The 25,326-nt window shown below is 34.0% G+C and overlaps 4 protein-coding genes, 1 long non-coding RNA gene and 1 pseudogene across 8 annotated transcripts; 3 read left to right on the forward strand and 3 right to left on the reverse strand.

Moving 5' to 3' along the window:
* The first annotated feature begins 2,074 nt into the window (after positions 1-2,074).
* On the forward strand, positions 2,075-3,040 carry LOC120182608 (dof zinc finger protein DOF1.2-like). The gene has a single exon (XM_039187537.1). It carries the CDS (start codon positions 2,075-2,077, stop codon positions 3,020-3,022), a length of 948 nt encoding a protein of 315 aa, XP_039043468.1. The 3' UTR covers positions 3,023-3,040.
* A 3,607-nt stretch (positions 3,041-6,647) lies between these two features.
* LOC120182609 lies at positions 6,648-7,616 on the forward strand (annotated as a pseudogene).
* A 1,429-nt stretch (positions 7,617-9,045) lies between these two features.
* On the reverse strand, positions 9,046-13,139 carry LOC120182613. Its single transcript, XM_039187540.1, has 9 exons — positions 12,875-13,139; positions 12,694-12,759; positions 10,766-10,846; positions 10,591-10,644; positions 10,441-10,509; positions 9,920-9,982; positions 9,561-9,643; positions 9,399-9,464; positions 9,046-9,304 (listed from the first exon to the last, which is right to left on the reverse strand). Exons 1-9 carry the CDS (start codon positions 13,118-13,120, stop codon positions 9,262-9,264), a joined length of 771 nt encoding a protein of 256 aa, XP_039043471.1. The 5' UTR covers positions 13,121-13,139; the 3' UTR covers positions 9,046-9,261.
* A 2,459-nt stretch (positions 13,140-15,598) lies between these two features.
* LOC120182614 (glycolipid transfer protein 3-like) lies at positions 15,599-17,214 on the forward strand. Of its 3 annotated transcripts, none has more exons than XM_039187542.1 (6): positions 15,599-15,870; positions 15,997-16,052; positions 16,234-16,364; positions 16,635-16,770; positions 16,846-16,989; positions 17,092-17,214. In XM_039187542.1, exons 1-6 carry the CDS (start codon positions 15,711-15,713, stop codon positions 17,101-17,103), a joined length of 639 nt encoding a protein of 212 aa, XP_039043473.1. In that variant the 5' UTR covers positions 15,599-15,710; the 3' UTR covers positions 17,104-17,214. The 3 variants fall into 3 exon arrangements, with proteins under 3 accessions (XP_039043473.1, XP_039043472.1, XP_039043474.1); XM_039187541.1 differs by having other exon boundaries at positions 15,601-15,870; positions 17,072-17,210; XM_039187543.1 differs by having other exon boundaries at positions 15,824-15,870; positions 15,966-16,052; positions 17,072-17,210.
* Positions 17,215-17,722: 508 nt separating this feature from the next.
* On the reverse strand, positions 17,723-23,656 carry LOC120182612 (protein LAZ1 homolog 1-like). 2 transcript variants are annotated; one of them, XM_039187539.1, is made up of 10 exons: positions 23,556-23,655; positions 23,096-23,461; positions 22,933-22,989; positions 22,100-22,208; positions 20,765-20,949; positions 20,579-20,667; positions 20,288-20,416; positions 20,128-20,254; positions 18,384-18,629; positions 17,725-18,270 (listed from the first exon to the last, which is right to left on the reverse strand). In XM_039187539.1, the coding sequence occupies exons 2-10, from the start codon at positions 23,309-23,311 to the stop codon at positions 17,980-17,982; spliced, it is 1,449 nt and encodes a 482-aa protein (XP_039043470.1). In that variant the 5' UTR covers positions 23,312-23,461; positions 23,556-23,655; the 3' UTR covers positions 17,725-17,979. The 2 variants fall into 2 exon arrangements, with proteins under 2 accessions (XP_039043469.1, XP_039043470.1); XM_039187538.1 differs by having other exon boundaries at positions 17,723-18,270; positions 20,128-20,416; positions 23,556-23,656.
* Positions 23,657-23,674: 18 nt separating this feature from the next.
* Positions 23,675-25,287, reverse strand: LOC120182616. Its single transcript, XR_005521846.1, has 3 exons — positions 24,905-25,287; positions 24,577-24,658; positions 23,675-23,879 (listed from the first exon to the last, which is right to left on the reverse strand). It is a non-coding gene; the product is annotated as an uncharacterized LOC120182616 (long non-coding RNA).
* Between the last annotated feature and the right edge of the window lie 39 nt (positions 25,288-25,326).

The raw sequence follows: 25,326 nt of genomic DNA on the forward strand, positions 1-25,326 counted from the left end.
CCGTAGCCATGGGCCTTGCCCAAACAAGTTACTTACCAAAATATACTTCACGAGCATCTAAGTTGACGCCAACTACTGTTACTAATAAAATTAAAACGTGGGCTATGTTAAAAGAATGAAACTTGGGCTTGGAAAATCTTATCCGAGGACTTGATCCAAGTTATGTTTAGTGCAACGTGTTATAATTGTATTTGGTGATCAAATTTGAATTGTTTTAATGTATTTTGAATCAATCCATTTGTATTTGTATTTCTTTAAAAAAAAAAAGTGAATGTGAAATGGGACGGAATGGCTTTTCTTATTGGATAGATGTATGGAACAGTAGGGGCGACTAGAGCATATTATGATGTTTAATAACATGCTACATGGAAAGAATAAGTTATAATGGTGGCATGGTTAACCTCATAAACTAACGGAGTTTGTTACTTTTTATGTTTAAAAAATTGCAAAAATTATTTTATTTTTTATGTTTTAATTTTTGAAAATCATACTTGACTATTTAAAAATCCGTATTTAATTCAACTTGACATATATATTCTTTAAAAAAATTATTTTTATTAGATAAATTAAGATCTAATTAAAAATATAGAGTGTGATATTATTGTAGTTATCAATAAATATATAAGAGGTAGTTATATTATTTTTTTGGATCGATTTTTTTCATCTTAGATTCAAATCCAATCAAACTTAATCACAACCTACAAAAAATTGACTCAATACAATTTATTCTTTAAAAAAATGACCTTATCAGATTAAGTCAGAATTTAGATTCAAGACCTTATCAGATGACAAGTCAGAACTCATTGAATTTAGATTAAATGTCTATCTCTACATGTGATGAAAGAAACTAAGAGATCGTGTTTTGTATTTCAAAGTTGTCAACAATTATCAATAATTTTATCAGTTTCATGCGTAATTGTTGACGATTTTATATTTTAACAAAAAAATATTTAAAATATTTAATAAAAATTATACAATTTTATTAAAAAAACTAACAGTTTACAAGTTAACATACGAACAATAATAACATTAGTATAAGTTTTAGTCACCACTAAATATGAAAATTATATTTAAACATTCAATAAAATTCAATATCCAATTAATATATAATTTAGTATTCTATTACTAATACAATCATCGCTCATAAAGTCTTATATTAATTAAATATGAATTTTATAATTAATATAATCTTCATGTTTTTTCTCATGGATTGATTAAGATAAAAATCATACATGTATGTTAATAAACCTGAAAAGCTTGTGTGTGTGTGTTTTTTTTAAATGTTTATATAATTTTAAATAATTTTTTTGTAAGAGTACCAAATCACTAATAACTAAACCATAACCTCAATAAGTGAAGATACTTCGCTTTTATTGTAGTTTTATTCTATTTCCCTATATAATTATTCTATCATTTATTTAACATTACTCGTCTAAATAAGCTTGCAATGTGCTAATCACGTGATAAGATGAATAATATTCCCTCTTTTAAGTTTTACTTTTTAAAGGAAGGAAAGGACGACACGTAGCTAATGATTACACACGACCACGAGTAACGTACAACGTCTTACTGTATTCATACTAGAGAATTTCGTTAATCATGCCCGCATTGTCGCTTATTTTCACCCCGTCTATGCTACCCATGTGAACGGCTAGACTTCAAAATTTGCATTTTTCAAGAATATAATTTCATGCTAACATCTCTAATCACAACGTGATCCCGCCCATGTATACATGCAAAACACATAAACATTTAAATGTATAATATTAATTAAACAAAGGTTAACGTATAATAATAATGCAACCACAACTAGGATTTTTTTTACTTGTACATCAATCACGATCCAGAGGCAATGAGGAAGTGCACATGACTGAAATATAATGAATATAGATAGTCACACACGATCCATCTAGTTTGAGTATACTACAAACCAAACTTCACCCCTTCACATCATCATCCATCACTACAAAACAACACCCCCTCCCCCTCTCCATTTCTTGGTCCTGACGGCTCGCCAACCGCCCACGTTTTCCCTTTGTAGTTGCACCATCAAACGCCATACATCTAAACACACATGCCCCTTCTTTCCCCACTAAACTACATCATTTGCAATCTTATCACAACCTTGTTCGCTGTTAGTACTGACCAGATGTTGCAGTGTGCAGCTCCTAGGCCTATTGACAGAAAGTGCATGTCCAATGTTGAAGGTGCTCCACATTGTCCACGTTGTGCCTCTGCCAACACCAAATTTTGTTATTACAACAACTACAGCTTGTCGCAGCCGAGGTACTTTTGCAAAGGCTGCAGAAGGTATTGGACTGAAGGTGGTTCCCTCCGGAATGTACCTGTTGGTGGTGGCTGTCGTAAGACTCGACAAGGCAAGTCTATCAGGATCAACAGAAATGGTGGTCAGGTTCAGGTTTCGATGAATTATAGTAAGAGTTCAAGTAGTTTGAGAAATCACGAGGAGCAGATGATTGGAAGCAGTGGTTCCTCCGATGGAGACTCAGCGAACCAACCAGCTCCCGTTAGTGGCTCGGAGATTGATCTGGCTGTTATCTTTTCACAGTTCGTGAACCAGAGCGCAAGCTTAGACCAGCCTTTTACTCAAGCATGGCCTAATGAAGGGGTCGATCCATTGGGTGTTTTAGAACAAGATACCACTGATTCATCGATGGAGTGCCAGGAGTTACCGGTAGTTCATCAGAGTCTGGAATCTTATCTGCTTCAAGAAATGCCTCGAGTTAAGCAACATCTAAAAGTGGATGATAATAGCGTCGAGGGATTTCTGGAAACTCATCAGATTAATGCGTTTGGGTTGCAGAATTTTTTAGCTGAAGAAATGGTACAAGATGTTTTCTGGTCTAATCATGCACCAAGCTTTGATTTTCAACCGATGGTTCGACTTCAACAATTCGAGTGCTTCCCAGTTAATGATCAGCTAACGATTTCTGCAAATTTAATGGCCGAAAATTGCAGTGTCTTTGATCTTTCTGGATTTGAACTTTTTTCAAAACCTTGAAGTCAAAGTCAAATTTCCAATTCTATTGATATTCTTATACTATTTTTTTTCATTAAACTATTTGAAGTATAAAAGCCTTGTAATTTTATTGTATTTAAATAAGCTTTTACGTATGATATGAATAAAATAAAATAAAATCATATTTGTTGAACACTCTCATTACGTTTTTGTATGACCAAATGTTAAACTGTTATATATATATATATATATATAGAAAAAATAGTTTGGGTGATAACAAATTAATACTTGTTTAAAAAATTTCTTACTCAATTAATAAAAACATTTTTATGCAATTGTTTAAACTCGAGTCTCCTATAAAAAATAACATTCAATTTTTTATCACAGAGACTATTTAATGAGTTATTAATAACATTTTTTAAATAATTTCTACCTATAGGAGGAAGAAGTATGCTCCAGATGCAATGAATAATAATGGTATGGTATGTGGCATAGAAGAATAAGACAAGAGAGTAACGTATGGACTTAATATGAGATGCCTCGATGATCATAGGAAAACAGGTTGGGGGACTTAATCAGTGACGTTAACGTCACCATTAATCTATCTGTCTGATGTCGACCTTCGCATGAGTTTTATCCAATCTATATCATAGAAAAATAAATCATATCATGCTATTGAGTGGAATCTAGAACTCATATTATGGATTCTCGGAGAATCAACCTTAAAGCTTCCGCCATGTCCGTGCGTAATATTAGCTACAATTAGATATGATATTATAAAAGGTACTTAGTGCAATGACAATTAGATATGTCCCAATGCCTCCGTTACATCTTTAATATTGACATCATTAATGGACCATAGAGCAATCCCACATGATCATTATAGCAGCAGGCCTTTGCTTCTATCTTCTTTGCTTGCTCTTAGTGTCATATAAAACAAAAGCGAGTGCTTCAATCCATCAATGGGTAATAAAAAATGCAGGTGCTTAAGTTGGTATGTTTTTCTGACAAAATTGATGGAGTGCTTGGTCGAAGACCATAAGACAATGGGTTCATGTTCCTGTTTTGGCACAGGCAAGATCCTCAACCACATCAGATAACTGGAATTTTTTTTTTTTTGCAGATTGCAAGCTCTTTTGCGGGTGCCACTTTATTCTGTATCCAACACTGTTAGCAAAAGGAAAATAAGGAATTCTAGTAGATAATCCATCTAATCAAACCGTTAAGAGAACAAAATGGAAGTGCTCAAGGAAGAATACACCTTTTTTTTTATCTGAGGGTACTGGTTGGCCATTAAGAACACTGTCTATGGCAAGGCTTAAGTCCCTAGAAATGATTAAAAAAAAAAAGCAGATTGTTCGCTAATGCAACAGGAATGGGAAGTCACATCATTAATCATATCAAACATAAAATCGCATAACCGTACCTTCCAGTAACACGAACACCATTACTTGGCCGGGATTCATCAAATTGGCCGTGATATACCAGCTCAAATGGTCTCCTTCCATCCTTTTTCAAAGAGAGAGCTTAACAAGTTATTAATTATTATCACTAATATTTTAAGAACTCTTTAACATGACCCCGGGACTTAATCCCACAATCTTCCAAGTAGATCACAAAGTGATAAATCATAAATTTCTAATAAACAAACCTTCATGGCATCGCACAGTACCTACTTATCATTGCCAACATGATTCAAAGATGGTAAGGTGAGTCAAGAGCAAAACCAACAATTTGATGTATTTTTTTAAAGTTGCACATATTGTGATCACCTTTTTAAATAGGAAAAACTCTGCCGTACAAACTGCCCCAAAATCTTTTGCAACATCTTGAGTCTGAGGTGAAAACATATTTAACTTGATCAATAAGAAGTGTTTAATGCAAAAATCAATTACGAAGCAAGCTAACCTCATTTGCATGCATGAAATGTACGAAGAGAGAAGCTACACCCGAAAAATGAGCCAGAGGTCTAAATCTCGAAAATGGAAGTAAAAGACACCAAGTTACTAAAGAAGTACATAAACAGGTGTGCTAATCACAGAAGAACAATCCATATAACTGCGGAAACAGAAAACAGATGCTAGTACTTTTTTGAAGTCTGCTTTTGGTCTTATTTCCATAGTCATATCCTAGCAGTCCTAAGGTTTTCATATTCTATCTCAGTAGCATTTTTTACTTTTTCGTAAAGGGAAAGGCAAACTCATAATAATGTTTTCATTTATTTATAATGTTTAAAATTATTATTATATCATGCTACATCATAATTTTATTTTAATCATGATTAAATTAGAAAAAATATGATATTAAATATAATTTTAAAAATAATAAGTTAATGACTAAAAAAATATGAGAATAAATAAAATACTAAATAAGTAGTTTACACTAAAAATTAACGAAAAAAGAAAAAGATACTGAAAATAAATTCTCAAACCTTTTTCAACCCTCAAGTAGGGATGGGAACGACCCGAATTTTTTTTAAAAATTAAGGTTCAGGTCGGGTATTTTTTTAGAAGATTAGGTTAGATTCAGTTTAAGGTAAAAAATATCCGACTCGACCTAACTCTAAATATAATTTAAATTTACCTTATATATTAGGGATAATTGTAATAATAACCCTCTATATATTATTTTTTTCAATTAGATCCCAATTTTTATTGAATAAAAATAATATATAATTTTATATCAAAAGTCGGATTGGGATCGAGTTGGGTGAAGTCACCTCTAAACTCGAGTTAGATCGAGTTTCAAGTGGAGGGTATATATTTTCGGGTCGGATTTTATATTTAGAGTGATTTACTTTAGGGGTTAGTACTTGATCTAATTATTATTAAAAATTATTATTAAAAATAAGATTATAAAAAACAATTTAATTAATATTTTATTTTAAATAATTTATGTTTAAACTTTTAACTAATTTATAATTATACGTCGAGTTCTTTATAATTTTAATTTTTATAAAATAAATTAATGATAAGCATCATTAATAATATTTATCGATACCCGTTGAACATTGTAGAATTTTTCAATTCCGTGTTAACATCTCTAATCACAACGTGATCCCACCCATGTATACATGCACAACACAAACATTTAAATGTATAATATTATTAAACAAAGTTTAACATATAATAATAATGCAAGCTCAAGTAGGGTTGCTTTAACTTGTTCGATAATCACGATCCAGATGAGAGCGCAATGAGGAATTGCACATGACCGAAAAATAATGAATATAGAGAGCAGTGGCGGACGTACGTTGGAGTTAAGGTGGACAATTCAAATTTTATTTTTTAAAATTTAAAATTTTATTTATTAATACATGTGTGTTTACTTTAACATTTTATGATGTTCATCCTACAATTTGATCGTATCAAAAAATTTGTATTATTAATATGTTTGTCCATCCTCAAACAATTTTCTATATCCACCACTGATAGAGAGTCACACACCATCCAGTTGAGTCTACCACAAACCAAACTTCACTCCGTCACATCACAATCTGTCACTACAAAACAAACCCACCCCACCCCCTCCCCAAAATTTTTTTATCAGTAAAGGATAATGGGACAATTACCTCCCTTGAATTAAAATCTTGGCTCCGTCCCTGACGCCAACCGCCCACGTTTTCCCTTTGTAGTTGCACCATCAAACGCCATACATAAAAACATACATGTCCTTTCTTTCCCCACTAAACTACATCATTTGCAATCTTATCACAACCTTGTTCGCTGTTAGTACTGACCAGATGTTGCAGTGTGCAGCTCCTAGGCCTACTGATAGAAAGTGCAAGTCCAACGTTGAAGGTGCTCCAAATTGTCCACGTTGTGCCTCTGTCCACACCAAATTTTGTTATTACTACACTTTGTCGCAGCAGAGGTACTTTTGCAATTGCTGCAGAAGGTATTGGACCAAAGGTGGTTCCCTTAGGAATGTGCATGTTGATGGTGGCTGTGGTAAGAATCTACGAGGCAGGTCTAGCAGGATCGACAAAAATAGTGGTCAGGTTCAGGTTTCAATGAATTATAGTAAGAGTTCAACAAGCAGTTTGAGGAATCAAGAGGAGCAGATTATTGGGACCAGTAGTTCCTCCGGTGGAGACTCAGCGAACCAACCAGCTCCCGCTAGTGGCTCGGAGATTGACCTGGCTGTTATTTTTTCACAGTTCTTGAACAAGAGCACAAGCCTAGATAAGCCTGAAATTCTTACTCAGGCATGGCCTAACGAAGGGATCAGTCCGTGGGGTGTTTTAGAACAATATACCTACAGCCAAAATGATTCATCGTTGGAGTTCCCGGAGTTACCAGTAGTTCATCCTAGTATGGAATCTTATCTGCTTCAAGAAATGCCTCAAGTTTAGCAACACCTAGAAGTGTATGATAATAGTGTCGAGGGATTTATGGAAACTGGTCAGATGAATGCGTTTGGGTTGCAGAATTTGTTAGCTGAAGAAATGGTACAAGACGTTTTCTGGTCTAATCCTGCACCAAACACGCCAAGCTTTGAATTTCAACCGATGGTTCAATTTCAACAATTCGAGTGCTTCCCAGTTGATGATCAACTAACGATTTCTGCAAATTCAATGGCTGAAAATTGCAGCGTCTATAATCTTTCTGGATTTGAACTTCTTTTAAAACCTTGAAGTCAAAGTCAAATTTCCAATTTTATAGATATTCTTATACTATTTTTTCTTTAAAATATTTGTAATATAAAATCCTTGTATTTTTATTGTATTTAAATAAGCTTTTACCATTTAATTTTACGTATGATATGAAAAAAAATTAAAACATACTTATTGAACACTTTGATTACATCTTTGTATGACCAAAAATTTAAATTGTTATATGTTTTAACTTAAAAAACATTTTGAGTGATAACAAAGTAGTATTTGTTTAAAAAAATTAGTCAATTAACAACACATTATGTGCAATTGTTTAAACTCAAGTCCTACTACTAAAAATAACATTCATTTTTTACCACCAAGATCATTTAATTTAATGAGTTGTTAATAACAATTTTTTAAAATAATTTCTACCTATGGGAGGGAGAATGAGAATTTTACTCCTAATAACAATTTAAATCATTAATATAGATACAATGATTTATAATTGTATAGTATGTGGCATAGAAGAACGAGACATGAAAGTAACGTATGGAATTAATATAGAAATACGTCGCTGATCATAAGAAAACAGGTCGGGGGATTAATAATTATTCAGTGACGTTGTTGGGGGAATCTCTAATCTGGAAGTAGGCTCCATTAATCTATCCGTCTGATGTCGACCTTCACATGATGCTTGTCCAATCTATATCATAAAAATCATCATATGATGCTATCGAGAGGGATCTAAAACTTCATATTATTTGATTCTATCAGAATCAACCTTAAAGCTTCCGCCACGTCCATGCGTAATATTTAGCAGTTTCATTTTCATATGGAACATCCTTTGATTTGCTATTGATATAGTTATAAAAGGTGCTTAGTGCAATGACAATTAGATATGTCCCAATGCCTCCATTACATCTTTAATGTTGGCATCATAGATGGACCATAGGGGAGCAATCCCACATGAACATTATAGAGCAGGCCTTTGCTTCAATCCATCAATGGGTAATTGGGGAAAATGCAGGTACTTAATTTGGTATGTTTTTCTGACATGATTGATGAAGTGCTTGGGCAAAGAACATAAGACAATGGGTTCTTGTTCCTGCTTTGGCACAGGCAAGATCCTCAACCACAGATGAAAGAAAGAGGCAGAAAAGATATAACCCTAGTTTTGGTATATATTTATTCTAAAAGTATTAATCAGGCAAAGAATTTATGACTCTTACTTTAAGTTATATTCTTGGTAAGGACAATAGCTATTGGTGCAAGAGGGGAGTTAAGGATATACATCATGTTTCAACTATGCCAGAGGGATTTTCTGAAAACAAAATCCAATGCAAGTTTCAGATTCAGATTATTGGTTAAAGTTATATATTCTTGAATCTAATCTTTCCAATGATTATTGCATGTCGACAGTTATAAGCCCGAAATACTAACGAGTAAGCTTCTGTATGTGAATCAATTTATATATAAAAAAATAACATGTTAAATCTTCCCATGTCTGCTGTTCTTCCAGGAATCCGAAGCACGGACGCAGTTCATTTACGATAACATTTATGACAGGAAAATAAGTACCTTCCAATGTCATCGATTTGCACTAAACTGAAATGCCACTTCTCTGAAGAAAGGTACATTCACAGATTATGTTCATCAGATAACTGGAAAAAGTTATTTTCGCAGATTACGAGCTCTTTTGCGGGTGCCACTTTATGCTGCATCCAACACTGTTAGCAAAAGGGAAATAAGGAATTTTAGTAGATAATCCATCTAATCAAACCGTTAAGAGAACAAAATGGAAGTGCTTAAGGAAGAATACACCTTGGTTTTTGAACTGATGGTATTGGTTGGCCACTAAGAACACTGTCTATAGCAAATCTTAAGTCCCTAGAAATGATTAAACAAAGCAGATTGTTCACTCATGCAATGGGAATAGGGAGTCGAATCATTAATCATGTCAAGCATAAAATCACATAACCGTACCTTCCAGTAACACGAACACCATTACTTGGCCGGGAATCATCAAATTGGCCGTGATATACCAGCTCAAATGGCCTCCTTCCATCCTTTTTCAAAGAGAGAGATTAACAAGTTATTATCGCTATTCTTTTAAGAACTCTTTAACGTGACCCAGGACTTGATCCCACAATCTTCCACGTAAATCACATAGTGATAAATCATAAATTTCTAGCAATCAAACCTCCATGGCATGGCACACTACCTACTTATCATTGCCAACCTGATTCAAAGATGGTAGCCTAGCCTGCTAAGGCTAGTCAAGAGCAAAACCAACGATTTGATGTTTGCGAGAACATAAAATAAGTTACACAGATTTTGATCACCTTTTTAAATAGGAAAAACTCTGGCGTACAAACTGCCCCAAAATCTTTTGCAACATCTTGAGTCTGAAGTGAAAACATATTTAACTTGATCAATAAGAAGTGTTTAATGCAAAAATCAATTATGAAGCAAGCTAATGTCATTTGCATGCATGAAATGTACGAACAGAGAAGCTACACCCGAAGAAATGAGCCAGAGGCCTAAATCTCGAAAATGGAAGTAAAAGACACTAAGTTATTAAAGAATTATATGAACAGGTGTGTTAATCACAGAAGAACAATCCAGGTAATTGTGGAAACAGAAAACAGATGCTAGTACTTTTTTGAAGTCTGCTTTTGGTCTTATTTCCATAGTCATATTCTTGCAGTCCTAAGGTTTTTATATTCCTATTATCTCAGTTGCATGTTTTAACTTTTTCGTAAAGGGAAAGGCAAACTCGTAATAATGTTTTCATTTATTTATATTGTTTAAGAAAAGAAAAGAAAAAAAATAGAAGAGAAGAACAATGATAGTACTGGGATACCTCATCGTATAGGTAAGGGAAAGGATAATTATATAGCTTGGCATCTTCTGCCATGAATTGAGGTCCATCCTGTAAACAAAAGTTCATTTGGAGAAATCATACAAGAAGCTTCATGGTATCTCCATTCTCAAACTAGGGGATTAGTGGAACCTGTGGATGAGTGGCTACAGAATTTGAAGATATTGCAACTACAGCAAGCCCTTTCTGCAACAGAGCGCAAAAAAAAATTGAATTGTTTTACAGTTAATTATCATTCCATGTTCCTTAACAGGAAATAAAACAAGCTGAATAATCCAGAAAGTGGTAGGGCACCTGGCTACCTTACCTTCATATAGAAATTGGAAAGCTTCGCAAGATCCTTCTTCAGGTGCTTAACAAATGGACAGTGGTTGCATATAAACATAACCTGCAAATGAACGTGTTACTACTCTGATGATAAATATACTTCATTAAGAGAAGAAATGCCATAAATAGTTAAGAACCAGAAAAAAATGCATGCGCACATAATTTTTCAACTCTACTATTCATTAAAACCATAATGCTTTCTGTGATATTTTCAGAATCTATTTACATTAATTTAGCTAGTATAAGTTCTTGTGATTCTTTATAACATATCATGAAAGGGCACATATCAGAAATAGGCCAATTGAAAACAAGTATAATACTAGTTAAATCTGGACTTTTCAAGTTTTAACTGAGGCAATCATCTGCCTTTTATCCATTCCTACTTAAATAAATTTGACTTTTTTTTTCAAGGGAAAAGTGTGCCCCATTTTCAAGTACTAGGAATACATCATCTGATAGATAGTAGATTCAGAGAACATGAATAGTTATTCTTCTACATAAAAGTTGTCAATACTGTAATAGACAAAGTGACGGTTGTACATTAAAAGTTTAAAGCAACAGAACCAAGATGCATACTGGACCATGGATTTTGAAGGACTGCCGTAGAACTACACTGTACGATGCTTATTCATGAACGACTTGTGTCTGTTTACAAGCCCCATGATATTAAAGCTTTAGCATTGGGCCAAAATCAGCACTTCAGCTTCAACCTTGGAGCATGTCACATGCCCTACTTACGTAGTTCTCAGATGGGCACCATTAAGCGAACTAAAACAAGTCCAGCTATTTCCAAGCAGCAAAGGCGGAATTTCACATTGATTAAACAAAAATGCTCCAAAAATACTTTTCTTTTTAATCCTTCTGGACTGGTCCAAAATGATAAAACACAGTTACTCTTTCAACTATAAAATCGAACAAACACAAACCTAACCATGGTATCACTGTAAAACTGCCATAGCACCTGAAACTGAAATAGCAGGTGCTCCTAGGTAGTAATACCACTTTGAAGCATCTGCATTCCAGAAATTTAACACATTGGAATCATTGACCGAGTCAGAACTATCCTGACAACTAAAAAACTTGCCGATGCTAATATTTGATGCACTGATATCAGAACAATAATACTGGTTATTTGTTCATCTACATAGTCCCCATCACAATCAGTTCCCTTTCAAAACCTGTGGTATTATAGTCTTAAATTTATACTAATAACTGCTTACATATTCAAATCCAAACAACTTAACCCTTCTAATAAGAAATTCCGATCACCGTATTAGTTTTGACTGTTATTTTCTATCTTTGCTTGCCATTGTCAGAAACCTCAATTCTAATTATTCACTTACTGAAATCTCGTGATGATAAAACCATCCTCCTTCAAACAAAGTAAAACAAAACATATCAAATACTAAGGAATTGCACTATAGATAAAGAACAATGACAACAAAAGTACGAATTCCAACATGACAGTAATCCCCTTTTTCAATCATTTCAGTTCTTATCTAAATCCAATGAGAACCCAATTAATAACTTAACAAAATCCGTATACCTTTCCCATACTACCTTACCTTAAAACTTCGTATGAAATTCAATAAAGGTATACAAATAAAGCAATGTTAAAACTTAAAAGAAAACAAGCAGTGATTTCACATCTCTTCATCCTTGAATATGTCAGCATTCCTTCAACTATGTGCAATAAATTAACATGAATATCCCAAAGCTTAAAAATGCCCTTTCATTTACAAAATTCACAAAAGAAACCTACTGTAACTATCTCTAATGTAAGTCCAATCTATACCAAGTAACCGCAGAAAACAGATAATTAAAGACTACAACTCATAGTTTAATCCAAAAAAAAGAAAAAATGGATTAAAACGGAATAAAAATAGAAGAAAAGAAATGGGTCATTACCAGCAAAGCAGGGTATGATTCAAAATCTTCCAAAGTCCAAGTCTTCCCAGTTAGAGGCTCTGGCAACTACACTCACCAAAGGAAAACAACAAATATTTGCAATAAATAAGGGTAAAGAGATAAATGTGTTTAACATTTAAAAGTTTTTTTTTTTTGGTAATATTTTCCGTAGTGAAGAAACCTGGAAATTAGGAGCCCTGGAACCAAGTGAAACGCCTTGAGACTCGGTTCGTGCAGCTCGGATAACCAAAAGTTTCTTTCCTGAGAGTTCATTGTTCCTTATCCGCACCGGGAAAACATCCAACTTCGAGGGCGACAACGTTGTCAGGAATGGCGAAGTCCTGATAACCGCTAACGTGCGAGAGGCTGAAAGTAAACGTACGCCTTTTGTTGTTACTGTTACTGCTCCACCAGCAGCAACCGCCATTTTAAGCTAAACCGATCAACTGCCACTGAAATAGTACGAATAAGATAATACTCGGCCACAAATTTATTTGAATACAATTGGCTAATAATAAACCCATTAAATGGGATTAGCTTCTCATGAAACACATCGTATATGGGCTCCAAAACTAAAAGTCCTAATAAAATTTAGGTAAAAAACTAAAATTAATAATTTAAATATTAAACGTGTAATTGTCGTATGCAATAATAATTACAAATAATACGTTAAAATAATTAAATAGTTATAATACCTTCACTGGTTAGGAAGATTATTATTGTTTTTTATTATACATCATCAAGTGGATTGTTTTTTTAGTTGTAATTAATACAACTACTCGTGTCTCGATGTTGTCTAGCTTATTAGGGCTGCTCTCAAAGGATCTTATTACATTCACACCTCGAACTTTTATGATGATTTATCAAGTTGGCAAATTGCAGGTGTAATTTATATCATTTATTTACCACATAACAATATTTTTGACCCTCAAATTTAAGTTTTTAAATTTGTTTGTATTCTCTGGTTTTTTTTTATTTTTCTCAAATAAAATTATTTAAGAAAAACAACAAACTCATTAAACTAACATTAATTATTTTATTTTTTCACTAATTTTTTATTTTTGTTAATGATTATTATTAATTTTACAATTTCAAAAGAAAGTAAGAATATATATATATATATATATATATATATATATATACATATACGCATTGTATTTTTAAGGAGCTCTTTTGTTAAGAAAGGGGAGCTAATCTACATTTTTATAAAAAATATAGTTAAGCATCACTTCAGTTGTAATGTAAAAAAAAAGAATTTAGTTTTGAAAACACAACTTACAATTGACTCATAATAACCCATTAATTGTATGGATGATTCTGAGAATCATAAATTGAATTTCTAGTAAAAAAATTGTTTTGTTATAAATATAGAATATGTTGCAACTTTTAAGATCTTTTAAAATTAACTAGGGTTAAGTTTATTTTAATTTATTAAAATTAGGACAAATTTGATATAATATATAAGTAATAGTGACCAACTGTGTACTTATACCAAATATTTCATTGTCACATCAGCTTCTCCATTAAATATTAATGACAAGTGGCTTAATTAAATGTATTTAAATAGTTGAGTGGCATGACAAGTGGCTTAATTAAATGTATTTAAATAGTTGAGTGGCCTGAATGACAAAATTTCAAAATATTGGTCAAAATGAAAATGGGCAATAGTTAGGTGGTCACTGCTATAATTTACTCTTTATTTAAAATAATTTATTTTGAAATTTTAATTAATTTATAATTATACGTTGATTCCTTTAGAAATTATTTTTAAAAATTAAATTATTATTGTTCGTTATTAGTGGTGCTCATCGCTACTCATCGAGCACTATAAAATTTTCATAATTGTATTAATTTAAAATGATTTTAAATTGTGTAAGTGAAAATTAATAAAATATTATTGCAAAAGATTCCATTTGCATTAGCAGGTTTTAAAATATAAAGTTTTCAGCATTGTAACCTACAAGCTTCTATCTGCATGATGTAAGACGAAATTAAATAAAACATTCAAACATATCCGGTCTCTGTATTATCCCTTACCAATGCCTTAAATGACTTGGGATTAACACCCTTTTACTGTGTCAATAAGATGATGTAAAAGAGAGTTTTAGTTTAATATAATTCCTCTGTTTGAATGATCCATAAAACCAAACTCTCTTATTTATCATTTTCATCCATTAATGTAAAAGAAAATATTTTCTTAAATACATGCTTCATCTGAAAAGAAAAAGAAATCAACTATCAATAATTTTCTTATCTCCATTTAAAAATAGACACAATAAGATCGATAATCAATCTTACATATTTTCTACGTACAGATCTAAATGCATCGATAAATTATCATAAAATAGATCTAATTATAAAAGACCATCGATATTTTCTTATTAAGAGATACACTATAACAAATGCAACATGAAATGTTAAATTTTTATAGTGATAGAGAAAGTTAAAATTAATATTCACGTCTTTCATAGTGAGAAAATTATAGAGCTAAACTAAACAAAATTTTTATATTGAGAAGGTCCGATCACTGAAACAATTTCTATATTAGGAAGTTGCGAAGTCAATTCTGAGAGCAACTTTCATATCGAAAAGTTGTAAATTCAATCTCAATTTGAGAATTTGTAATCTGTTTTTCAGTAAGGCCAAGTTGATGATAAATATTCCTTCATATCAACGAGTCGTAATTATATAAAACAAGGGCCCACAACAGTTTTCATGCGGTCATGGATGAGATCAAAGCTCAGGATAAGCTAACACTTTGAGATCTTAAACAGTAAGAGATAACTTCAAGGTCAAATACAAAGTCACTGTCAATGGCTTACACACACGACATTTATGTAATAATAAAACATTAAAAACAGCAGAAGTTAAAATAAACAAAGGGATTTCAGGTTATAGATAAATGTTTCTCCATGTTTGTTCATGCCAGCATGGCTTTTACCCAGAAAAAAAAAAATGATTTGTGGGTTATATAAGGTTAGCTGGAATCAACCATCAATGACCAACAATATCTTGAAATGAAGAGAAAAAGGGAAATGGAAACGAAATCAGAGATAAGGTCCGCCATTGAAGAACTCTCCATGTTAACCAAAGCTCAGCATGCAGCAGCCGCGGACGTTGCTCATATACCAACCAAGCCTTTTCTTCGTGTCTGCACTTTGATTCTTCAAGTTCTTGGTCAGTTTTCTTTTTCATCTACTCTTTATCTTTCTCCAAACATGTTGATTTCAAGATATCGACTTAACTTTAATTTTTTTCCTACCTTTTTTCAGTTGTTCTTTTCTCTTTTTCTTTTTCTTCCAGATAAGATAGGCCCGACTATGGCTGTCCTTAGACAAGACATTCACCAAAATATCCAGGTTAAAAGTAACTGAATTTCTTCTCAGTTGACAAGAACACCCTTGTGATGTTTGAAAAAACCTTGAAGTTCTTGTCTTTATTTTTGTCATTTAACCAGTTTTTACATGGGCAGTTTTGTCCATGTGAAAACTCCATTATTTGAAGATCGACTGAACTGCCTCTCTCCTCTCCATTTTTTAGAGATTGGAGAGTCTTTTGGAATCGGATCCTACGAAGTATTCGAATTTGATTGAGATGCTGAAAAAGGAAGAGAGTGAAGGTAACGCAAGAAAGGGTAGCAGTTGCAGTAAAGCCTTTCTCTGGCTTACGAGGTAAGCAGAGAATATAGATAAATGTCCCACATGAATATTTTCGAATTTATATCTTTATATAGAGAGAGCCATTACCACGAATTGAGTACTATCTAGTGGAACTATGAATAAAGCTTTTCTCTAATAATCTAACTTATTAACTATTGATTCAGCTTTTCTTTACCCAAACATGCATTGGACACGAATTCTGAACACAAGTACTTCAAGAAGAATGAAAAACCAAACCAGCCTTTTGTCTCTGGGTCTAATATAAACTCGTTTCCCTTTCAGATCCATGGATTTTATGGTAGCTTTGTTACAAAGATTGGTGAAGGAACCCGAGCAGAACATAGAACAAGCAGTTCAAGAATCCTATAATGTTACTTTGAAGCCTAGGCATGGATGGATTTCGTTGGCTGCTTTTAAGGTATTTAGGATTCATTAAGTAATGTTTGAACATTCTCTTTAATTTAACATGTACTAACAGATTTCAAGTTTACAGGTGGCTCTAAAACTGGTGCCGGATAACAAGACATTCGTCAGTCTCCTCATGACAAAAGATCAAAACTACAACAACCTTAAAGAGGATATGCAGACATTGATTTCATTACTTGTGCCTTTACTAGAACAGATCCATTCTATCCTGGTGAGTATTATCTGTCGATGTTCGTAGACTCATCATCCAGCTTCTTCATTGTTTTAATGCTTTATTTTCTTAATATATGCAGAGGTTTTATCGATTGGATAGGTTGAAGTCTAGCTGATGAAAAACCTTTTCCCCTGAAGAGAAAGGCAAGAACAGGCATACGGAGTTCGGTTCCTCTCTTGCTGGACATATATAATTCTGTACATAGCCTTGTAAATTGTAGGCAAAATCTGCTTTGACAGCTACTTTTGTTTTCTAAAGTATCCTTGTAAATTGAAGAATTAGTGATGACAAATATAAAATAATGAAATGAAGAATCCAAAAATAAATATTACTTCGTAGTGTATAATCTGTAGACACCCCCCCCCCCCAAAAAAAAAAAGAAAGAAAGAAATAAGTGAATTGCAATTTCATTGGATTAGTGATGTAAAGGGGTCGTGCTATTTTGAGGAACAACTTCATGACAAAAAGTTCAGGTACCAAGCTGAAAAGAGCTACTAAATTCAAGGACTAAAAGTTGGTTTATACCAAAACAATACCCTTAATTGTTGGCAGTGATCTAGCTTCGTAACTTCTTTTACTTCTAATTACGTATATAAACTTGACAAAGAAAGGCAACAAAATTCAGAAAGTAAATATTGCATGTATAATGGGAGTGTATATAGTAACCTTATAATTTTCACCTGTTCATAGAAGTGTTGTCTATACATTTACCAAACCCAGCAAAATATTGCAGTTCAAGTCAGGGTCTTGCTCTACACATTCTCAAGTTAGAGAAGTATAGAGGTCATCCCCCTTAAAACCAACTTCTTCACCCTGGAAACATATCGACATCAAGACCAAGCAGTTAAAGAGGGACAGGTGGAAAAAAGAAAATCTAAGAAGACTCAAATTTGCATGTACATGCAAAGCATCTATAGTCTTGTACGGCTGAAAGCTATGTTGAAAGTACCTTTTGATAACTCCAATTGCAATGAACAGCTGCAGATACTATCTAGCAGTTTTATTCCGGGCTTGGATACGGTCATGTCTCTTGCTGGTGGCCACCAAACCACTGTCGCTAATGCTGCCTTCTAGAACATTATCGTGAGCTTCAGAAAATTCCCTATTCCATGAATTTAAGGGGGCGAGATAACTGTCATCCTTGGAGTTCCTCCACCGCTCCTCTTTGAGGCATTTCACATTTTCTGATATCTGATGGAAGGTCTTGTTTATTTTAGCAATTCCTCTTTCAACTGGTTCAACGACGTGTGACACTGTATACTTCATGTCATCAACAATCTAGAAATATGATAGAAGGTTCACATGGTCGGAACATAGAAAGGAACTTTCAACTCAAGGAAAATAAAACAAGGGAAAAACGTATCAATCAAGAAAAGAATTTTAAGTCTCACAATTTCACCACTTCCCAAGACCACATCACGAAGACTTTGGGGAAAGTTCAAACGCTTTTCTCTTTCATAATGTCGATCCATGCACATCCTAGTAGTTCTTTCACAATCTTGGACCTCTTCAGGATCTGGTGGAGTTCCCAGAGAAGCATAGTCGGTCATAACAGCTACATTACGGACACATCTTTCTCCATGCTTGTAAGGTACCGCAGGAATGACATAAAGATGCACAACAGCAGCAACACCCATCTATTTTGCAAACATTACTTTAAACCTCCCACAAGAATATCACTTTACATTTGGAATTAGGTTTGGCAAAACAAACAACAGTATTTTTAGCAAATTAGAATATAACTACATGTTGTCAAGAAAACCTTGACATAACTCATCCATAGTATGGGCTCATCTGAAACACCCTGCCTCAAACATGTATCCAAATGCTAAACATGCCAAGTTTTAATTTGGGCAAGGTAGCATGTTAATACACGAAATTCCAACCTAAGCAACTCAAAATCAGGACCGCCAGTCATGGATCCAAAAGAGTGTGTTCAACTATCTCTACCCTTCGCTTACATTTAGAGCATCAAAAGACCCTATCACCGTGCCTACTTGGATGTGTTAGATATGTGAGCAACATGGTTCCAAGCATAGTCACATGGATCGCGGTACGCTCGGTACGGGAAGGTGGAACGGGATCGCAATTCGCTAGGCCCCTAAAATTCGGTACGAGGAGGGTAGACTTCTTTCGGATCGCTCCGGTACGATGTACCAGTTTCTTAGATAGAGATCAATTATGCATGGCTCCTTTAGGAACAAAATAATTCAAAACTCAAAATCTAATATGCATAAATCCAATTTAAGGACTAAAATAAATTGAATAAAAAATGAGCATGGCTCCTTTAGGAATAAACCCACGCGAACAAAAATGGACCACCCTGGACCCCAATTAAACGGCAGTGTTTAACCAAACTATCTAAAGCCTTTAAAATTTAACCTAAAAATAGATCATAATTTATGCTAAACCTAATCCCTTCCCCCTACGCCGTTTTGAACCTCTTCTCTTCTTCATCCTCTACTCCTCACACCCGCATGGCCGAAAGTCTTCACAACCCCAGACCCGAGCAACTTCGAACCCTCTTCTCTTCCATCACCTGAGAAGGAAACCCAAAAGGCTTCGATCATCGATCATCAGCCCCGATGAGGAGCTGTTTTGAAATGGTTTCCCCTCTCCCTCTTATTCTCCTCTGATTTTTTCTCTCAAACCCCCAATCCCTTTATTTTTCTGATTGCATCTCCTCTTATCCCTGCTGCAAAACTACGATGTACCGAATCGCGATTTTGAAACGATCCAAACGCGTTCGTACCGCATTTTGGATCGCAACGTTCAGTACGTAGATCGTGGCCAAATGAGCGATTTATGTAACTATGGTTCCAAGTTCCAACAGAGGTTTGTCTTGAGAACAGGCACTTCATGTAAAAATGCCTAATGTAGGACTGGACAAAAATAACACCTTACCAAGACCCAAAAGTGAAAGAGGCAAGGGGGAAATGATAAGCAACATATAATCTTGTGGAGACCAACAACATCAAACTTGTCAATACCTAGACATCATTGCTTATACAGCTACACAGATACTAGACTAGTACATTTCAGAACAACCAATATGTTGCCAACAAAGGAAAGAAAGGAAAGAAATTCTACACTCTTGCAGCCTACTATTAACAAGATATATTGTTTAAAACATGCCTCAATACAGATAATGTAGTCTTGTATACGGGTTTTCAGTTCCTGAGCCCGTGAACCCTTAAAAGCTCCCATGGAAAACAGAAATGCAATGGCAACACCTTTCCACCATGTCAGGAATACAATTGACTTTTTTTTTTTGATAGGAAGGAATACAATTGACTTGAATGTCAAAAACTTGGCCAAAGGTCTAATTGGTTCCAACTTGTCTTTAGTCACAGCATAGAATTGTAAAAGACAATATAGGGCCCATGTCTGACTGAAATTAAGAACAACAGCCAAGTATGGATAACTGCCAGAGAAACGGAGTTGTAAGATCAGCATGTGATGATAGACACCCCAAAAACTAAAAAAATGACATGTACCTGAAATCCTTAGTTATTCATATCCCATGATAATCATTTATGTGCAATAAAGTTTTCAGTTTCTTAAAATGCAGAAGCATATATCTCACCCATATCTCCATTCAAACTTTCCTTCTCTGTAAACTCCAAAGGATTGCAAAATCATTGCCAGTAATGCACAGATCATCTTTAGTATCATCTGAAAGACAGATGCACAGATAAGCACTGGAAGGCTGTAAAATTTCAAAAGGAATTAGATGATTTAATGAAAGCTTCTTAGAAATTTAAACACATACATACTGAACAATTCCAATTTTTACAGCATGATAGAACTTCGGACCTAGAAACCAATCCTTCAGGAACCAATTTAATGGAAAAGGATGTTCCACAACTCCATATGAATACACATCTTCTAACAGAGGGCTGCTAGCAGTGACTATTTTCTGACTTTCCATGAATTGAATTGTACGTTCCTCCCCACCTACAGACACCAGCTTTTTCGGGTCAAATCAAAATTAGGGAAAAATAAAAATGAACACTAATGTATTGTTTTGCTGGCTGAAAATGGTATTAGTAAGGAAAGTAAATGGAAGAAAAATATGGATGTAACATGCAAGAACGTTGTCCCATCAGGACAACCCAATCATATCACCAACAGTCCACGTCAAGGGTACAACACTTTTCTATGGCTCTGTCATGAGAAAAAAAAAACATGGTAGGAATCCAAGCACTCTGTTGCTTGCCTGTCACTATATGTCTCTAAGCACACATCCAGGCAAGTGTATATTACTAAGAAAAGTTCTATACATGAGAGAAAAATTATTCAGACACAAGGAATTCTTCAAGTCAGATCACCTAACTTGTACACATAATATTACTTGCAAGTTGCAAGATGAAATCAGCAAACTACCTAGTTTCAATCATTTGGTATTACAAATAGGAAACTTCCTGGGCAGTAGATTTCATTTTATAATGTGGCTAACTAGGTGAACTGCAGCAGTAAATACTGTAGATTTCATTTTTATGTAGGCTGTTCGAGGTTTAGTATATATATACTAAACCTCGAACAGCCTACATAAAAATGCAACAACTACAAATAATCATAAGTTCCATTAAACCTCCATTCCAGTGGCAACCTGCATAAGTCAAAGATTTCCATGTCTGACTTGTCATAAAAACCTCTAAAATGCAGTGGCCACAAAGTTCAATGTTTGTAGGGGGAGAGTCTATTATGTTTTCACTAAAAGAGGAACTCCTAGGCCTTTAATTGAAAAAAAAAGGACTTGAAAACATATCGATGTAACTAAGAAATTTCCAATTTAAATCACTAATGACTAGCCAACTGAACAAACATCGAGGCACATATTAACTCTTCAGATATGCTGTCCTTACACATTTCTTTGCACAGTTTATTGATGCTGAAAAAAGTGGAAACAAATAAAGGCAAACAGAAAAAAAAGGAATGAAAAAACATATCTACTCAAAAAGAAAATTAAAAGAAAATGAGAAATTGAAGATCCTAAAGGTACTTTAGGAGAATGTACTCTATTAATTTATTGTAAACAACATTCAAGAGATAACAACAGTTACTTGATCAATGCACGAGGATATAGTTGGTCGTCTTAGCATACCTAAACAAGCTATCAAATATCTCTCAAAGCAATACAATGCAAAAGCTTCATAACAGTCCCGAATGACTTCACAATTGAAAGCAGCATCCGAGTTCAACAGTGATAAAAACTGCACCCAAAAAATCCAGAACATAGTTCATAGAAATTTACAAATATTTGCAACAATAACTGCAATTTACTTATTTCTTCTTTTCTTTTTTTTGAGGGGGGGGGGGTACTGGCCTGCTATAATGTTAAATTACATTGAAAAGTCGAAAGCCTTAGAAAAAGACTATTCTCCACTTTTAGAAGCTGGGAAAATTATCCATTAGTAAAATTAATACATAAGATATCCACTTCCCTGCCTCACTGCACTCTCCCAGTTACCTACCAGATAAAACAATAACAACCAACATGCTGGACATCAAATACATAAAATTTACCCCTCCAAAGATAATAAAAGTTCAAATTACGAAATAAATCCACCAAAATTGCTATTAGTTCACGATATCTTCAACATCACCAAATATTACGAATATGGTAATAAGTAAATTCTGCTCCAGTCTGATATGGGCAGTGACCAATAAGGTGATGTGATTGCACATGAATTATGTAGTTCAGTTAAATTGAATAGCTGACGCAAACTTTTCTAAATATTTTTTTCTTTTTTGGGTAATGAACAAGGGTCTGCTAAACAGGATGCATTGAATAATTCATTGGATGCTTTTTATGAATGTAACAAAATACATATCTCCATTAATGATAGAAATACATCAAAAATACCAACAACAAAAAAGGTGAAGCCAAAAAGGATAGAGATGAGGGAAGAAAAACGATAGTTAATATGGTCGTACCGATTCCAATGCATAAACAGGAACCATCAGAATGAGTCCTATTAAAAACTTCTGCTCCTGAAGACAAGTCACACAATAAAACCATACAACATAAAGATAAAGGTAACATAAAACCAAAAGAAAACGAAAAGATCCAGAAAAGGGAAGGAAAATGGTAACAAACCTCTGGTTGATTATAAGAAGCTAAATGCTCAAAGATGAGGTACATAGAGAGGACAAGAGCAACAAAGACAAATATGCTTGCACTGAAGACTGGCCAGCTGAATTCTACAGCTTCTTCGGCACCCAAGTTTGACAACAATATTTTATCTGACCTACTTGATGATTCCACTAGGGTGAGAAGAAAAAGTGAAGAATAGAAGGCACCTCTCCATTCCATGGAACCAGGACACGCAATAATTTTATTTAACAGTCCAAGAGGCCAATGCCTCCCGATCACAATTTTAACTTGCTGAAGAATCTACAACTCAAGAAATATATTGACCACTCCTTGTTTTCAATCGCACAATATGTGTAATGTGTTTCCCTTCTATTAACTGTGAGAAACAACTGCTATAGAACTCCAAATTTACAAAGAAAATCCCCTTACTTTGATTTCAAAAAAATGCCCAAAATCATACCACACACACTACAATTCCATTATCCTTCACTGTTCATTTCCTTTGTATGGTCTTAACATCACTTGCTTCCAAAAGAAAAAGGAAGAAATCTAGAGGAACAGGACAAAAATTACCAGTAGAGTATATAGATACTGTAAAATCAACAAGAAATAGCAGAAGAACCAACGCTGCATGGCTAATAACTACCAAAAAATGAAGAAGAGAAAATGGCATTCAGTTTGAAAAGAAGCATCACATAAATGCAATGCAAAGTTCCAATAATAGGATAAGCATTGGAGATTGAATACTGAACTAAGCTACCTATAAAAGAGGCAATAAATTACATACCTACATAAAAAAATAGCTTAGTAAAATTACAAGAAGCACCGATTGATGAAAATTCCAGTATGAAAATATGGAAAATGAATTACAACCCATCTTAATTTTAAAAAACAACTGAACGGTGAAAAGCACAAACAGTTTAGCTCAGGAGTGACTTCGAAAATAATATAATCTTCCCACTTTCAAATTTCAATTACTATAAGTTGATGCTGAAAAGCAGTTATTCCAATACAGATATCCAGCATGAGAAACCGAACAACCAATATTCTTTCCAGATCCATTTACCTTTGAGTTGTTCACTCGTCTACCAATCTTCTTAGCAATCCAAAGGTTATAAATTATCAACTAGATGCTAAAGCGTACAAAATATGTTAACTAGCAATAAAAACATAACCAGAAAGAATAATGCGAAGATTTTATCCTCTCTTAAGAAGCATGGATTCAAAAAGAACAAGGAGAAACCAACATCAAATTCATTTAGAGGACCTAAACCAACATAAAGAAACTGAATATCCAGAGGTCCATTGTTAGCTAAAAAGGGTCCTGCACTAAGAAACAAACATTTGTTTTATATTTGCCCCAGTTTATCATCATTCAAGAAAAGCATTGTAAGTTCAATTAAATTTACAAAAATTTTATTAATTCGTCAAATTAAATGATCTCGGTGACACCATAGCAAAGCAAAGAACTGTACTTGGTTCACCTTTCGCTGAAACAACGATCAGTCAGAAGAGCATTTTCTTGAGTTTTCCCGGCAAACAAACAAGAAAATTACTCAGCCCAAACTGCAATCGAAAAATAAAGCGGTTAGCAATTGACTGCATTAAGCAAAACAGAAGGAAAACAAGGTGCAATGCTGAAAGAAAACCATAGAAAGTCGATGGCACTGAAGGAAAATAAACCCTAAAGTTACTAAAACCACTTGATAAGAAAATAAATTGAAAAGAACATAAACATTGCAAAAAAAAAAAAGCGATGGAGTTATTATATCTTTTAAAAGAAGTTTTAAAGAAAAATGTTAAGGCTAAAACCTATTGTCGAAATTTCCTCACTAAAATCAGCGACGTTCAATTCTGAGAAACGGAATTAGTAATGGAGAAATGGATTAAAAGAAAACGAAAACCGAATGTTTGCTCCAGGCGGTTGGGGGAAAAAAAATTTCCCCTTTTCTTTATAAAGCTAACAAGGAGAAATGACGATAAGATTTTTCTAATTCCTATACGAAGGAAGAACTTGAGCCCTTTTGTTTACGATCCACGGGGTTATTGATCATTGGGATTTGGGAGTAGCGGCTGAGGTGCAACTTGCAAGATCCAAGTGAGGGTGTGATGGTGGGCGTTGTAACCAGCGGTCGTTTGAGAGGATGAAGATGAAAACTGGGAGTAATCAGAAAGGATTTCTTTTTAACGAAGCATTGGACGTGATGAATGACACGCCAGCAATTGAACGGTAG

Source organism: Hibiscus syriacus, unplaced genomic scaffold, assembly GCF_006381635.1.
Source record: "Hibiscus syriacus cultivar Baekdansim isolate YM2019G1 unplaced genomic scaffold, ASM638163v2 tig00112698_pilon, whole genome shotgun sequence".
Lineage (NCBI taxonomy): Eukaryota > Viridiplantae > Streptophyta > Magnoliopsida > Malvales > Malvaceae > Hibiscus > Hibiscus syriacus.

Coding starts and splice junctions, on each gene's coding strand:
- LOC120182608 (XM_039187537.1), top strand. CDS start 2,075: ATGCCCCTTCTTTCCCCACTAAACTACATCATTTGCAATCTTATCACA.
- LOC120182613 (XM_039187540.1), bottom strand. CDS start 13,120: ATGGCGGTTGCTGCTGGTGGAGCAGTAACAGTAACAACAAAAGGCGTA. Junction 9,644..9,919: donor AGTTTTTCCTATTTAAAAAG/GTGATCAAAATC, acceptor TCTTTGAAAAAG/GATGGAAGGAGGCCATTTGA. Junction 9,305..9,398: donor CCATCAGTTCAAAAACCAAG/GTGTATTCTTCC, acceptor TTTTGCTAACAG/TGTTGGATGCAGCATAAAGT.
- LOC120182614 (XM_039187541.1), top strand. CDS start 15,711: ATGAAGAGAAAAAGGGAAATGGAAACGAAATCAGAGATAAGGTCCGCC. Junction 15,871..15,996: donor TTTGATTCTTCAAGTTCTTG/GTCAGTTTTCTT, acceptor TTTTTCTTCCAG/ATAAGATAGGCCCGACTATG. Junction 16,990..17,071: donor AACAGATCCATTCTATCCTG/GTGAGTATTATC, acceptor TAATATATGCAG/AGGTTTTATCGATTGGATAG.
- LOC120182612 (XM_039187538.1), bottom strand. CDS start 23,311: ATGGAATGGAGAGGTGCCTTCTATTCTTCACTTTTTCTTCTCACCCTA. Junction 22,990..23,095: donor CTTCTTATAATCAACCAGAG/GTTTGTTACCAT, acceptor ACTTGTCTTCAG/GAGCAGAAGTTTTTAATAGG. Junction 20,668..20,764: donor AAATTGGAATTGTTCAGTAT/GTATGTGTTTAA, acceptor TCTGTCTTTCAG/ATGATACTAAAGATGATCTG.